The sequence below is a fragment of the Rhea americana genome, unplaced genomic scaffold (assembly GCF_003343005.1).
Source record: "Rhea americana isolate MKP2758 unplaced genomic scaffold, rheAme1 scaffold_63, whole genome shotgun sequence".
NCBI lineage: Eukaryota > Metazoa > Chordata > Aves > Rheiformes > Rheidae > Rhea > Rhea americana.
Genome location: NW_028186790.1, coordinates 4,838,423 through 4,855,457, shown reverse-complemented (window position 1 = coordinate 4,855,457; position 17,035 = coordinate 4,838,423). Strand labels below are relative to the sequence as shown.

At 41.6% G+C, this 17,035-nt stretch overlaps 1 protein-coding gene across 1 annotated transcript in view; it reads right to left on the bottom strand.

The window, feature by feature from the left end:
• HS1BP3 (HCLS1 binding protein 3) overlaps positions 1 to 17,035 on the bottom strand; it is a 43,569-nt gene that overhangs the window by 17,716 nt on the left and 8,818 nt on the right. Inside the window, exons 3-4 of the mRNA XM_085320362.1 lie at positions 8,387 to 8,594; positions 5,802 to 6,015 (exon numbers count right to left, since the gene is read on the bottom strand). Of these exons, the coding sequence (XP_085176488.1) occupies positions 5,802 to 6,015; positions 8,387 to 8,594 (422 nt within the window). The remainder of the gene's footprint in view (positions 1 to 5,801; positions 6,016 to 8,386; positions 8,595 to 17,035) is intronic.

Sequence of the window (17,035 nt, the reverse complement as noted above, 5' to 3'; positions counted from 1 at the left end):
ATTGGATGGGTAATACAGACTTTTATTTGTATTATCTTCTTTTTCCTTTCTTYGATGGAGAAGAACGCTACAAGAGGCTATGCCCTTGTTTTTTAGGAAAAGTTTCAACTACCAGAAATATTTCAGTAGAAGACCAACATGCTTGTTTACTGGGATTTCACAAGCTGCCAATCCGACAGCAGCTGGACTGGAATTGCGACAAATATTTGTGTCACTTGGCAGAAGTGACAGTCGAGCATGCCTTGCAACCTAAAACTGTGTCTCAACAACTGACAGAAAATAAAGCTCTGCCTGTTTAAACCTCTGAAGGCCTCACAGCTGTGAGCAAAGATGCACAGAGTACCCTAAAACAGCATGCTAGGAAAACAAGGCTCTTTCTTTTTTTTAACTTGTTCATTGTTTTAAGTATTGAAATTCATTAMAGAAAACATAACTTAAGATCTTCTTTCTTCTTTGCCATTTCGGCACCTCCATCCTCTCTCATCTGATCAAGACTCAYAGGCAAGTGTTTCTGCTGCTGTACATGAATTTTACCAGATTCAGAGCAGAAGCCATGTGCCAAACCAAGAGGTGTGAATTTATGAGTGACTGAGGAGYAGGAGGATGCCTGAAGAGCAGAAGTGACAGCTCAGGAAGACAATTCTGATGACCRAAGACCAGAAGGTGCAGCAGCTGAACACATATTTTGACAAGTTTTCTCSAGACCATCTGTCCAGTGGATAGCTACCCAGAATTAATGTCTGGCTCATGTCCCAATGTACCTTCTCCTGCCGCCTGCCYGGCTCTGCAGGGCTCTGCAAGGCCAGGACTGGCTGGCTGCTTCCTCCCCACCGCTCTGTTGCACACAGCAATCACCTGCTTTGCAGCCAGAACAGGCCCAGAGTCCTTTATTCATCTCCTCAACAATTAAACCCAGTGATGGCAAACCTCTGGCACCAAGAACGGTTGAGCCTGACCTCTGCAACAACTATCTAGACAGCTTTTAAAAATACTTCTGGCAGCAGGCTCCCAAGAGGTCTGCTCTCACTGGCCTCATCCTGTCCTAACCGTTACTAGGAGTTAGCTGCATTTGTTTTTATACAAATAGATGCAAAGCTTCAACCTACCCATGTGCACAAAACTGGATGGGGATAAGCCATGAGGGGAAATCCGCTGGAACAATAGCAAAGGTACAGAGCGGAGGCAAGAACCATCAAGCATCCATGAGGAGACAGAAGAGCTCTTGCCTGAGGAATATCAACCTCTTTGCTTCTGTTTTCCAGAAGGGGGGGGGGAAAGGGGAGGATATGCAGTCACTGAAAAGATTTAAGGCAGCAAAGAAAAAAATATGGAAGGGAGGGAACCATGTGTGTAGAGAAGCTGCTGTGATGGGTGCTAAGAACTGATGGATGCAGGGAAGCATAGGAAAAGGTGGGTTCTCTCAAGCCACTGAATGCAAATTACCTCAAAATTTAATCACAGCTAAAGAAATGCATGCAGAGGGCTGCTGCATTTTTTAACCCATTAGGTACTCATCTTTCTTCTGCAAAATCAGTGCTGCTTTGTTGAGGGAGGCTGGTGCCTCAGCTTTATTGGAGTGAACTGATCGTAAGTACTAAATCCAGCTGGTTTAACATACCAAGAGAGAGAGCAGAGATGCTGAAGAGCCTGGCTTCAGCCTACAAACAAGAAAACTGCACAGTTCATCCACAGAGGAAAGAGATGAAACCCAGCTTGTTCAGTTACTATGATATCTTTTTCAATTAAGTTGTTATAAGATTCAGAGCTAGAAATTTATACTTGGTCATGCTCAAACATTCTTCCTACCACCAGCAAAAACAAGGAAGAAAATCTGCAACTGTTGTCTGAATTCCCGACAGAAAGCAAAACCGTAGAGACCTCTGAGGACAGATAGAGAGCAAACATGGTGGAAGGGAGAAAGCATGCCCCTGTGGACAGAAGGGCTCCAGCTATACGATTTATTTTAGCAATTATTTCACACTCTGGGCCTGAGCACAGGAGCTCAGTTCTACACATCAAGTGTTAGAACAGCTGCTGGTGCTCTCCTGGGGCAGGCCAGCCAGTCTTCTCCTAAACCATCCTAACTACCACCCAGCAGCCAGCACAGGCCAGCAGCCACTTCCAGTGGGCAGTCTGGATGCAGCAAACCTAATCTGGAGGACAAGGGAACGTACCAGTCTAGACATAGCCACATAGTGCCTGGTTGGCCTCAGAGAACGGGCCCTGGCACTGGTTAGTGTGCTAGCACTGATATCGCTCAGGAATCTTGTTCATCTTGCTGATAAGCGGCAGTATTTTATTCACTTTAAGGAATATAATAGGGAGAAAAAATGAGTCAATATGCCTTATGCTTTTCCTGTGTTCTGGGGTGAAATGTGAAATATGTAATGGGTTTCCCACCAAAAAAGAATTAAAACTTTTTAGCAAAGGAACATTCAAATGACTCTGGCTCACCAGGAAAAAAAAAGAAAGAAAGAAAGAAAGAAAGAAAGAGATGACAACTGTTAAAGAAAAGAACACAGGAAAAAGCTTTAAGTCAGCCTTGTGATTTACAATTAACTATACACTTACATTGCAAGAAAAAATGAAACAGAGCTAAAAAATGTGCCAAGGCTACAATGAGAAGTTTTATACATTCATTCTCTGTTGCATAGCTGATGTCAAACAGACAGGTTAGTTAGTATGGAATGGTATAGGAATGGTTGTTCTCACAGGGCCTCACTCCGTCCAAAGCTGAAAGGATTTCTACACGTGTCCAGAAATACTTGCAGAGCAACTCTTGACAATACATCAGAATAACAATTCTTCAAACTATCAAGATGGGGAGCGAGAGACGATGACAAAGCTCAGCCCCAGAAATCATATTTTAATTGAATTACATCACTGCACCATACAGACCTAATTTTGAGCACCTTCCATTCTGGGTGGGACCATGTCTTGGAGAAGCAAAAAACAAAGCAAACAAAAAAAACACTTAGGGGAGCATAGAGGTTCCTCACAAACATGTATCGTGATCTTGGAAGTGTCCCTGATTCGGGCAAGAGACAAACAAGCAAACAAAAAAATACTCTGTTGCTAAGAATCTCAGACATGGCTCAAGATCACTCTGCAAATATAGAAAGCAAGTTTCTGAGCATGAGAATCATGTAGCAGAGAAAGAGTCGTTTTGCAGACCTTCATTTATATCCACAAAAGCACAGAATTGGCAAGCGAGTCACCCACCGGACATACAAAAGCAACTCAGACAYAGCCTTGAATGTGACAAAGGGAATCAGAAAAACTGGGATATCTCCTCCGGGCAGAAGGCCATTGTGAGCTTCCACCTGGATGATCACCAGCAATACAAAAAGACCCTAGTTTAGCATTTTACCCCTAAAGCCAATACATTTGACTGTATATCTGGTCCTTCAACAGGACCATGACACTCCTGGGCCAAATCCAAGTCAGGGCCTTTTGGCCCAGAAAAAAAAAAAAAGTTGTTTAAATGAGGCATGCTGACAACATATGGAAGCTTCTGTTACTGGAGCAGTTTTCATCCTCATCCAAAAGGACAAAAGTTCTGTAAGATTCTGCCAAACACATGATTCAGTTTAGGTCAGAGTTCTGCTGCTCCAAACACCTTAGACACTGATGCTGCTTGGAATGGAATGGCTTGTTTCAGTGCTGACTTTACATCTTTTCAAATGTTTTTCACAGAAGAAAAGGGTCATGGAAGGGTTTTTGTTTGTTTTTTGTTCTTCTCCAGCTGAATGATCTTTTTAAAATGATGCTACGCTACTAACCCTTGGAACACCTGGTCCTGTGCATTAGAGAGGAGTTTACTACTAAATGTCCTTATTTACCTGCATCAACTCCTTTTTATTCATCCCCTTCCCAAACCACCTTCAAGTATGTCTGAAGCACTGAATCTATCAGTCCTCTAAGCTCCCTCTTTAGAATATGTCAAATTTTGATGTCAGATTATAGTGGGCATGGAAGACACCCTAAGATGGTCACTCCAGAGATGCCCATCCACTAACAGCCATGCTCCTATCTTTGGCCTCTCACCTGAACACCTATTACTGAATAGCATAAAGCTGSCATACAATGTTTAAATCCTATTCAGTCTCCATTGATGGGAATTGGAAATATCTTCCATGAAAGCAGGGTGAATTATATGAGCATAGAGACAATGTAAAATCAGATGCAGCACTCTCATTTCCACTTTCACATTTCTGCCTCAACACTGCACGTGAGATTTACAAAAATATTATAAATATATAGTATTTTTTAAATACATAGCCAAATATGAGTTTAGAATGAAAAAAAAAATCTGATTGTGTGACATCATACTTCAACTCTGTATCAGTAAAGACTATTTCTTCTTATTTGAACCAGGTTATTCTGATTCAGTATGAATTCTGTTCTCGGAAGGAATGGAAGCAATAAACTAAATGAGGATTAAATTCCAGATCTTTTCATTCTTCAGTGCATTAAAAGACCAAAATAATCAGGCTTTCAAGTGCTATGTCAAACTATGCAGAGCAGAAAAGCAAACTTCTTGCTTGTTTTGGCATGACAAATTCTTTACAGCTTATACTTGTTGTAAGTGGGAAAATACAACATTGCATTTTCTAACCCAATAGATTATTTTCCTATCCAAAAAAGGACAGCTTCTCTTGTATGCTTACCAACTAAGGACCACTTTGCGGGAAGCATTGGTTTATCTATCTTCTCATTGTAAATAGTTATTTAACTTTTTTAAACTCTTCTTCAACAAAGGAATAATTTTGATGTGAGTAATTAAGCACATGCTTTGTCAAAAGAATAATATTTAAAGTCTTTTGGTGACATGGAAAGGATGAAATACCTTAAGAAAAAAAGATGGTATCTGGAAGTCAACAATTATATGCATTTATAATAGCATAAACAAAGTCCAAATGGTGCTTCCAGTATTAATCAGTATTAATCAGTAGTGGCTGGTGACTAACCCAATTCAGCTGAGTCAGTCAGTGCTTGCTGAAGATCAGGAACAGTGAAGTCTTTTTTTATTTGTTCATTTAAGCCCTAGAATACCCTAAAAAAAAGTAGTCACTACTCATGATCCCAGCCACTGAGAAACTAAGTTTGTTTCCAGGCTTCTGTACTTACAAGTGGTTTGGGGGAACTGACAAATTCTGGCAGGAAGTGAAGAAAGTAATTGTCTGAGAACTATTGGACAGGTAAGCAAAGCCAGATACYAACTTCACCAAGGCTTGATTCAATTTTTTTGGTTCTCAAGCTATTATTCCTTATGCCTTAGAGGCATCTGGCATGTCATCTCTTCAGATACAGGAAGAAGAAAAGGAAAGGCTACATGTGGATGYCATAATTGAAATGTTGCTCATCTGCTCTTTATGCTGCTTTAACTTCACCTCTTTCTAGATGTAAGCCAACTCAGAAGCAGTTTCAGACACTGCGTACACACCAGTGTGTTCCAGATCCAATGAAGCCTAGTGGCTTTGCATTTTGTGATTGGACCCTTCAGTGTCTTGCAAAGCACACACTGCAGCTGAGACTACTGAGACACTCACAGTGCTTCTCTTTGGATTTCCTGATGAATGCACTGAAGAATCACTATAAAGTCTCTTTTCTCTACCAAGATACCTCCTTCATGAACTGCACAGGAATATAGTACTGGAGGTCCTTCCTCCTTTGTGAAATTCAGCTGAAATTGGTTGATGTTTGAAAGTGTCAGAATAAGGGGACAGTAGCAGGGAATAGCCTTATTTATTTAGAATAACAGGCTAAAAACTAAATAACAAAGGCACTGTCAGCAATACCTGATTATACCAAGAGGGTCTAAAATTTCTTCCTCTTCTTCCTCTTCTTTTTTCTGCCCCTTTTTGGCATCTTCCACTGATGCAAGCTGTGAGATTAAGTCAGGTGTCTTCTCCTCTTTGAAGAAATCAAATGCCTCATTTTCTTCATTTTCTTTCTCCTTGTCATCAGGAATGTTTTTACTCTTGAAGTCAATGACACTAGTAGATTTCGTTCCTGCAAAATACAATCCATGGATGCAAAACTGAGCACACAGGGTAAAAATCATGTTTTGCTTAATATCTTGCACCTGTTGCTGATCACATAATGTATTCCCCTTGCCCCCCCGCCCCCCAAAAAAAMCCCCTGCTATTGTGAAATTCATTCAGTGTTCCTGACTGTCCCTTCCATCCACTGATGCATCATTATTTGTCTGATTTTTTTGCTAATTTGAAGTATTTTAAGTAGAGAAAGGAAATGAACTTTATCTAAAACAGAGCAGCATATGTCTGAACTGCTTATTTGCATTTCTTCTATAGTCAATGTAATCAACAGAATTTCCAGATGGTTTCACATCCAAAGATGAGAATGAGTTTCCCTTTGGAAGYGTCTGTTTCTCTCCTCTGGCTACAGGCAGGGCCTAAATACTATGCTTAGATGTAGGCAGCAAACTTTTATATAGGTAGCTGAGATAAAGCCCACCTTTCATTACTGATTTAATTCATTTGGACTAGAAGTATAGCTCTGCACAGCATGAAAAGTAGTTTCCATGGCAGCTCTTCAATATGCACTCACAAATGAAGCCTGAAGTTTTAACCTTCTTCAGTATGCAAGATCCATCAGCTTCGGAGCAGCTGAAAAGATTTACTTTAACTAAGTCTTCTTACCATACCTGTTATATGTAAAGCCCAGAAGAATAAGGAACACAGAACCATTCCTTGCCTTCCTGWGGAATAAGGTCCACAGAACCTCTGGATGTTTAGGAAAGCAATTTAAAATGATAAAACTAGCTAAAGAYAGGCTAGTGAAAACCATGACGGATAAAATTCATGGCTTCATCTTAAGGTATCACTGTTTCGGCATTCATCTCACACAGMTTTACATGTCTGCATCTGTCTAGTCATCCAGGGTGGAATTCACTGACTAAATGTGGGCATCTAGAGTGAGCAAGTGAGTCYATGTTCCCTTACAGGCATGGAGTGCTGATTAGGTTATGCAGTGGAGATTAGGACACTGCATATCTTAGTCTCATATAGACACCCACATTTTACAATATAAATTCTCCCTAAACACCCCTGAATACATTGACTACAACTCCAGTGTCTGTAAGGAAAGTCTATACAACTAGCTTGAGATCTACAGTGTATGCATCTTCRCAGGTAATTAGGTTAGATGACTCTCACCTGGTTTACAGGATGAGATTCGTATTACTCTATGACAGATTTTCATGAACAGGTCACATTATTTTTATCCAGTCTCTCCACTAACTATGCAGACAGTCCAGACTAATTCAGCTGTAGACATCTATACCACATACAGCAAAAGTTAAACAGAAAATTCAAAATTTATCTTGCTTAAGTGGTCCATTTTCAAGAGAATGCAATCAGGGGAAAACAAACAAACAAACAAAAACTCCCCAYCTCTCCAGCTTTATTTGGCAAAATCTTTTTGCTTGTGTTATGCAATTCTGCCCAGCCMTGGACTTCAGGAAGCTGCTCTAAACCGTGAGCCTCATGTCTGACAGTGCTTTGGTCACAGGGGTGTGCCCTTGCCAGTCTCACAAAATTTTTAGTCTTGTTGCACCTGACACTTCTTGCAATTTGGCGGTTCACACACAGCAACTTGCTAGCATCTTGCAACTCCACCTCCTTAAAGTTAACATTGTGCTGAGAATCCCACACATTGCCAGGCTGGAGTACTCCCTGCTTGGCAGTTCTCAGCTGAATTAAGAGACGAGAGCCCATCTGTTCCACTCATTCAGCGAGTCCCTGCAAAGCTCAAACAACACAAAGAAAKAAACTACTGCAATCATTAGAATATGCAACAAGAGTCAGACATGAGGCCAAGGGGGAAAAAAAAAGAGGATAAGAGACCAGAGAATAGGTTTAAATAATCAAGCATCAATCTGCAATTCACATCTTTTTCTAGGTCACAAATTTGTTTCAGGACCCTCTTCAGCAAGGCCTAGCAGGATTATTAGGAATAAAAAAAACCAAGCAAACACAGAACAGTTGTTCAGTAAGGAAGCTCCTGCACTGTCCCTTTAGGGTTCATCTCTCCAGTGAAGATAGATGATTATTAAGACTTCTATAGTTGGGTGTTCCAAATCACAGTAGAGGTATATTCCTAACAGAAATTAGAGATGGTGAGGTGGATATCTTCAAAGTGAGCATCGTGGCATTGATGCTTCTGAATGAGGCATGTGCCCTCTGAGTAGAAGGGCAAAATACCGGCAACTATGACTGTGCAGATGTGCAAGCGATTGTTTCTAATGACAGCCTTTATTTTATCATTCTCTAGTTTTTGACTACCTACATCAAGGACTTTTATTAATAAGTTTTCATTAAGCATGCTCAAGGGAGAGGGTACACYCACATCTTTTAGTTACCTAAGAATTCCAGTAACTCAGGACTTGTTGCTAGATCCTCATCTTTTGAGATGGATTTCATGATATCATTGAACATTGCTCTTCGTTCACAAATGTCAGATTCCCCCACGAAGAGAACTTTTCTAGGTAAGAGTGGAAGAGAAGCCTGTGGATATCGTGCTGCCAGCCTGTGGTAGAGCTCTTCTATCTCGCTGTACTTCTTGGAAACCTGCAATGAAACACACTGCCTGGGTAAGTTTCTTTAMAGGTAAGAAGAAGACACAGGCATCAAGCAGCAGTTTAAGCACTGTGAAACATTAACCCTGGACACTGAACTGTAAAAACATATATTACYCTTTGGTAATTTTTAGCTTTACATATGGACTGGTAAAAGTCTGTTATCTATACAGTGCATCTCCAAGTATTGTTGCTTGTTTTATAATTCAGTTATTAAGATTTGCTCTTCTAATAAATAGAATTTCGTTGCCAGATAACTATAGTCCATTTGTCCAAGTCATCAGCTAATAAAATACAGGGAAGATCAGAGCTCCAGATACTTCTCTCTAACAGCAAAAATTCTTGTCCAATAAAAATGAGCTATTTGATGCCTAGTTCCAGAAGACCTGAGGGGAAGAGAAGCCTAGCCAAATAGCTATATGACTGAGAAAGCAGCAGGTATCTTTTCATCACTGTGCCAGAAGACAGATTTCTCAGCCCTGATGGGCTGCTGTGCACTTCTGGCTCTTAAGGCCTGAACAGAACAGACACATTTGCTGCCCTGCACAGCACCCAATACAGAAACTAGGACACAGACCTCAACTGATCCCCAACTCTTTAGTTTACCCCTGAAGGGGTGAAAAAACGACAAAAATAATAATAAACAATCAACAACTTGGCCAAGGTCTATAGATACTTATGCAGGGAGATGCCAACAGTGAATAGAGCCATTCCTTTTGCAGACAAATATGAGAAGTCTGAAAAGAAATGAGACTCAAGATACTACAGAGAAAGCAATAACCATGGGAACATTGGCTAGGAACAGGGTAGAATCTATGCCACATTAAGTTTTGAATTCCTGGCTAGATGCCTTTAAAAAAAAAAAACAAAAAAAAAACAACAACAAAAAAAATTATCTCTAATTGACATTACAGTCATAATGGAGATTGACTGTCATGTTCTGTGACCATGGTATTATACACAGGCTGTCTTCATAATGGCCCCTTATGGCCCCCAAATCTATTAATGTGCTAAAATAAATACAGAGTGAGATCAAAAGAAAACTAAAAAATAGTGTTTTAGCGTGCTTATGAGACAGATCTTTTACTACAGTCCAACCCTTCTTCTGTAACATGTTAGTGAACTTCAGTTCACTAATTAACACTAATTAACACTGCAATACACGAGATAGACACAGGCATCACATCTTGGGATGAAAGAAGGCAAAGTACTTCCACCAACACAGTGATAGAAGAAAGTCAGTTGAACCAAAAGCACAGAAACAGAGGAGGAAACAAATTAGTCTAGAATGCATACGCTACATCTATACCAGCAAGCTGAACAGTGTCAGAATATATTTCCAAGCATTAGAACTTGAAAGTACCTGCTGAATCTGATCATCCCTGGCACAGTTTTGCCTCTAGGCAACCAGCACTTTTCCAAGTAACTTTCCAGTCCAGGATTAGCCTCCCTGCCCCTCACGCTCAGGTGGAACTTCCTGTGCTTCAATTTCTGCCCATTGCCTCTTGTCCTGTCACATGGGACAACAGAAAACAGTTTGTCCCCGTCCCCTTGACACCCTCCCTTCAGGTACTTGTACACATTGATCAGATCCCCCCTCAGGCTTCTCCTCCCCAGGCTGAAGAGGCCCAGCTCTCGCAGCYGTTCCTCAYAGGGCAGGTGCTCCAGCCCTCTGATCATCTTTGTAGCCCTACGCTGGACTCTCTCCAGSAGCTCCATGTCTCTCTTGTCCTGGGGAGCCCAGAACTGGACACAGGACTCGAGATGAGGCCTCCCCAGGGCTGAGGAGAGGGGCAGGATCACCTCCCTCCACCTGCTGGCAACACTCTTCCCAATGCACCCCTGGAGACCACTGGCTTTCTTGGCCACAAGGGCACATTGCTGGTTCATGGTCAGCTTGTCATCCACMAGCACTCCCAGGTCCTTCTCTGCAGAGTTGYTCTCCAAAAGGTCAGACCACAGCTTGTACAGGTGCCTAGGGTTATTTTTCCCTAGGTGCAGGACYCTGCACTTGCCCTTGTTGAACCTCAGGAGGTTCCTCTCTGCCCAGCTCTCCAGCCTGGCCAGGTCTCTCTGAATGGCAGCACAGCCCTCAGGTRTGTCAGCCACTCCTCCCAGCTTGGGATCATCTGCCAACTTGCTGAGGAGGCACTCTGTCCCCTCAGCCAGGTCATTGATGAAGAAGTTGAACAGGATGGGACCTAGTCCTGAGCCCTGGGGGACTCCACTAGCCACAGGCCTCCAACAGGACTCCACACCACTGATGACAACCCTCTGAGCTCTGCCTTTCAGCCAGTTCTCAATCCACCTCACTGTCCACTCATCTAACCCACACTTCCTGAGTTCATCTAGGAGGACATTATGGGAGACAGTGGCAATGATCTGAAGCATAGAAACAAATCTGAGTTGATAGGGKAATGAACAAGAATTTTAGACTTGAGTCCTGTGAGCAGTACAGGCAAATGTAAGCAACACTGTGCTCTGCACACAGGATCTGAAATGCAATTCAACAGCCAAGTCATGTTGAACATGCAAAGTCACAGAAAGAAAGAGATATTCCCAGAATAAGACAATCTTCYTTTCTAAAAAACCCATAAGACAGAGGAAAGCAATCCTGGAATTTCTGAACTGTTATACTGCCTGGTCCCAACAGCTCCATGAACCATGATACCAAAGCCCCTTCCAAGTACACTGAGTGAGCACAGCTGTAAGGGCAGTGAGGAATTTACTTGCTGTTTTTCAAAAGAATAAGCAATATTACCCTCTGCCCAGAAAAATATTTAAGTCTGATTTGCAAAGAAAGTTTAATGTGTAACTAATTGCAATAATAAATAACAAGCTAATTTCTGAAAGCATTACAAATCAGCAGCCAATCAACAAGACTATGCCAAAACACCTTTAAAATAGTCAAAAAGAAATGCTGAACTGAGACATACAAACATTTCTTTTGCCTCTCAATTTTTATTCCTCCTCTATCAAATGCTGCAAATATTCTTAAGTCTCAATTTACATCTAATTACGCCACTGAATCTAAAGTAAATGCACACCCTCACATCCTATCACTAATTGAGCCATTGTGAATCTGCGTGGGCTTTGAACAACAACCACCAACCGTAACACGCTATASAGCATACAAAGTGTGCTAGTACTATATCCCAAGCATACTAATACGCTACCCAAAAGCCTGCATCACACCATGCAAACTAATTTCCAACAGTGCAGGGATGCCCCCTGCTGGGATAACCTGCCACTAAAGATATTAATCCTTCAGATCAGACCATGCCCCACTAACCTAAACCCCAAGCTGGCCGGAGCAAACCCTTGCTGGGTCCAGCTCCTTGCCTGCTGTCCCTCTGCCTCAGCCCTCAGCCGCCTCTGGCTCCTCTTCACCTTTGCTCCACAACGCTACTGCCATTTTTGCTGCATTACCAGTACCAAAACCAAGCTAATAGGGCTGGCTGAATCCCAGCGCCTCATCCGGATGCGCTGAGCTCTTCTCATTTCAAGGGAGCAACACAGACAYCCCACAGAGCCCGAGGGGTCCCAGAAAGTGCATTTTCTTGGGTCCTGCCCCACTCCTTTTCTAGAGCATTCTCATATCTTCCCAGTCATGATACTGGATCATTGCTCTACTGGGACAATTTCAACACTTGCAATTTGATACTCTAACAATTTTCCAGGAGAAAGGTAGTTCAGCACAGAGCAAATTAAACYTTACTTTTCCTGGTTACCATTCACAACCCTTTGAAAACAATCTGTGAATTCTATGGCTCAAGGTTRAAAAAAATAAAAATAAATAAATAAATAAAATAAAAACTTGCTCTAGAAAACACTTTATCACTCTTATTAAGTATCCCATTTTATTAATACTCATTTTTTTTCTTATGCTGCCTGTAATTCCTTTAGGTCTTGATCCTGCRATTATTCACGCCCTTTCATGCCTCTAACTGAACTTTCATGAATACTGTTGAGTTAAATCCTCACCTGCTGCAAGTCAGCCTGAGCACAGTGACTTCAAGGGAGTTCTGTCAAGTCACAATATCAAAGGCCCCATCTACTTAACTTCAAAAGAATTAATCATGCAAATATAGCAAAGCATGTGCGTATTTGCCAGGTCAAGACTTTATTTGCCTTTAACAATCAACATTCAACATAGAATTGAAAGAGAGTCAGGGATGAGTTGATGTTTTTTTGTACTAGGAACAGATAAGTAAGTTGAATATAATCAAAAATAGCTGAAAGGTTAAGAAAACCACCAGGAAGTTCAAAGTGAAAGCTTGAAGTTTGCTGTTAATTCCTCAAATCTCATGCACRGGCCTTGCATTCTTTTTCATGAAAGCCCCATGCATAAAGTACACACACCAAAATGCCCGTAGGATATCAACCTGGGACTCTCAAATGTGCATAAGAGAATTTGATCCCACTCAGTATTAATGGGATTTAATGTCTCTGTTCAGTGCCCCAATTCTGACCTCAAACTTGTCTTCATATGCTTTTTATTTACAGCAAGGAGTTCAATTAAGCGGTGGCCTCAAATAAAGCTAACTCAATCCCTTTGGCCAGCCAATGCACAGTAGTGAGGAGTGCTCTTTGTTTTATAGTATTTCATGAAATGCAGATGGTTACTGTGTTTTTCTTAATTTTTTAATATTGTCAGAAAATAGAGCTACAGTAGCATTATCCTTTAAAACAGATATCAGCTTTGGACACAAGAATAAAAAGCATCCCTTCTCACACACAAGGCAAACCAAGCTTTCATTTGTACACTCCCCAGTTAAATCCTACCAGAATTAATGTTCCTTGGTGACCTTGTGTGGATGTATTATGGTAGACTTTAATTACGTGACCCATGCTGTTCACCCCACCTGTTTTGCTCAGAAGAGGAAACAYTCTAATATTTCTTTTTAATTAACATGAATTCTTAGTGGCTCCTGAACCAAAAGCTACACTGAGCAGTGATTTTTTTCCCCTTTCACATCACAGACTATTCTTCCTGTATAGGACATGGTTGGCATGAGAAGGGATTTATCTTCACCTGTACAGTCAGTAAATAGCAATCCCAATTCACAGGCAGATTTTGAGGCCCAAAGAAAGAAGGTGAACATATGCAAACACGCRATGATCAACACTTAGATGTATACATAGCCACATACATACACTCCTTCATCTGTTGAGAGGAAGAAAGGTTCACAGTAAAACCCTCCTAAAATTTGCTGAGTCTGTCAAACAACAGTTGCCATCCAGTTTTGAAAAAGAAAAAGCTTGATTAACAAATRTAACTTTTAAAAAAGCAAGTAATTATATTAGGCACACAGAGAAAGAGAAGGCACTAAAGGATGGRTGGATTGTTAATAAGGCTGGGAAGAGAGAAAAGTTGATTACTAAAAATGTGTGGTGTGGCTAGAAGAAATGCATTTACGATAAACAAAGAGAAAATGGTAGACATACAGGCAACAATTAAATGTTACCTTGTAGCGGTACCTCTAATGCAATATAAAAGAGAAAACCAATTCCACTGTTTCAATAGGGCAAGAAGACACTGACCTCTGAAAAAAATTCAGCTGAGTTTTCTTTTAATTAAACAAAATTAACCTCAAGGTTAAACAGTCGTACAACCCCCTGCTGCATTTTAAAAATGACATTTTTAATTTAAAAATCCCTTCAGTTTCTAAGCATTTAGATCTCAAGGTCATCATGGTGCTTTTCTTCCTCTGTCAATGTCTCAAATACTTCAGTTGTAAATGTTGTGATACTGATTTTGCACAGTCTCATTATGGCTAGTAATTCCACAAGTCAGATGTGAAATCTCTTTTTGCTGTTCATCTAGTTTTGGTCAGAGGCCCTTAAATATCTTGTTCCAGTGTGGTCTAAATGGAAGCCCAGAGGTCAGAGCTAGCTTAGAGGATACCCGTTTCACTCATCATCGTTTTCCAGGGGACACAGACAAGCTGCTGTGCAATAAATACTGCGTGCAGCTGCCCACAGCCGAGCATGCAGAAAGCCACCCAGGGCATGAGAATGTAGAGGGCAGTGACTTCAACTGGTAACAGGGAAAGAAGCAGCTACTTCTGGAAAATGAGTTTAGCTAATGTTTCTGGTAGAGAAAGAGGAAAAGCAGGAGGAGGAAGAAGAAAAGCAGAGCCTCCCAAAAGACATAAATCTGGTTCCTGAMGCCACCAAAATTGGATTCTCCTACRCAGAGCCAATGAAAATCCTATTCTAYCTACCAGTCACTTCTAACATACCTATTATCTCAGCAGCGTGACACTGGCTCCCTCCTCTGACCTCTCAGATTTTATAGTTTCAACAGTAGCAAAAACTGTGCCCTCTCCCACTCTGCTCATATGCTTGGGAAACCAGAACATCCATAGCACTGCTTCTTTTTCCTTCTTCAGATGTCTCACTTCACTCATGTGCCTCTGCTATACAAATTTCACATTTTAGATCTGCTGCCTCATCTCTCTCTGTATTTCCATGGTTGCCTTGTTCCCTTACACTTACCCAGCAAACTCTTTGGGAAGGATCTCACTGCTTGTTTGGGCTGCTAACACAYGCAGTACAGTGGGGCACTAGAAAAAGTCAGATATTAAGCGCAACGGGTCAAATTCACCTCACCTGGCTACAAGGTGGGGATTTATCTCCAGATTAAGACAGTTGCCTCAATGTACGTGTCTACATGCACATTAGGTATCTCAGCTCTCACYACAGTCAATCTAGTCAGTACGTTTTGGCGAGATGTGAGAGCAACTCAGCTCACCCAAAAACAAGCACATGTGGGATTCAGTCAGCTGCCTAAAAGCGTGCACCTAGGGGTATCTCAGACRGCAGAGGGTACCTCACCCAGTTCCCTTCTAGAACATACATCTTTTTGCGCTGTGCTGTATCTGCCAGGCCTRTGTAGGCATCTGGGATAACTTACGGTTTCTCAAATGTTAGCAGGCATTTAGTAAACTGAATTTCTTCACACTGTAGTTGCTCAAGTACCTCCTTCTCAACAGTACTGCACTTACTGGGATGGGAGCTTAGACATCCACAGCAGATACAAGCATCTAATTGCAGAGACCAGACTGATCTGCCTGGACACAGGCATCTGATGCCATTTGAGATGCCCTGGGGTACCCAAGGCACTTGTGTGGGGCAGGCAGATATCATACAGGACCTGTAGGACACCCACRACCTTCTGAAAGTTAGGTGAAAAACTCCAGGGCACCTCAAATAGCCTAGACAGTTAGCTCTGCACAGCTCAGTTGAGCCTTACTCATTTTAGCCTGGAGTTGAAGCCCATCCCCAGCTGTCTAAAATTTAGACTGCTGCTCCCTTTACTGTCAAAGAGGCGAGGCATTTATAAAGGATGAGTCACCTCATTCCCTTTCTTCCCATTGACCATAAAAGTAGTGACAGACTCAGATTATAATATCTATCTTACAGAGAGATAAATTAGGACAGGTGAACCTCTCCATTCCTCCCAGTAATACATACAGAAAAGATTCAATGGAATGAACTGATGCAAAGCATTTATCCTCTAACCTCTGAGTTCAGAGTTTTAAATTACTCTCATATACCAAAACTATTTAGCATATCAGACTTAGTCAGCTGAACAAAACATATCTGATGAGACAAATGTTATTCCTGTCAGACTGCAGCACAATTTGCTTCTTCAGGAAGAGTAAAATGTCAGGAGGTCTGACCAGAAAAGAAACCACAAAAGTTCATTTCACTTGAGAAGAGCAACTAAATGCAGAAAATCTCCTTACACAGATAAAATAGACCTGGGAATGGACAGCCTCAGCAAGCAGGCAGGTCACAGTAGGAGGTCTCTTTCCTCTCTTTATAGAGGACATGATTTAACCTACTTTTTCTGTTAGATGACAAAAGGTCAGTTCAGTACCTGTTTAGTTGGGTTTTCTCTTCCACAGGGCTGCATGGAAATATTGCATAATATAAGTAAATAGGGATTCAAAAGAAAATGATTCCATATTCCCTACTCAGCTGCCCATCTCTGGTCCATCCCCTGTGCCAGCAGAACTAATGTAGCTGCACAACATGCAGACTCAAACAGGTATAAATTAGAACCAAGCAGCAAATACCAAAATGCCCTTTTTTAGCCAGGACCAGTTCCTCAGCTCACTTTACAGAATGGCCACATGACAACTAGCACAGCACAAAGAAGGAAGTACCACGAGAGTGAGAGCAAGCAGGCTGGAACGAGGGGATAAACAAGACAGCCTCTTATGCCAGCACTGCTGCCCTTTCGATAAAGCTATAGCCCAAGAAGCACAGAAAATGTCAGAATCATAGAACGGCTGAGGCTGGAAGGGACCTCTGGAGATATCTAGTCCAACGCCTCTGCTCAAGCCAGGTCACATAGAGCATGTTGCCCAGGATTGTGCCCAGACGGCTTTTGAATATCGCCAAAGATGGAGACTCTCTTCA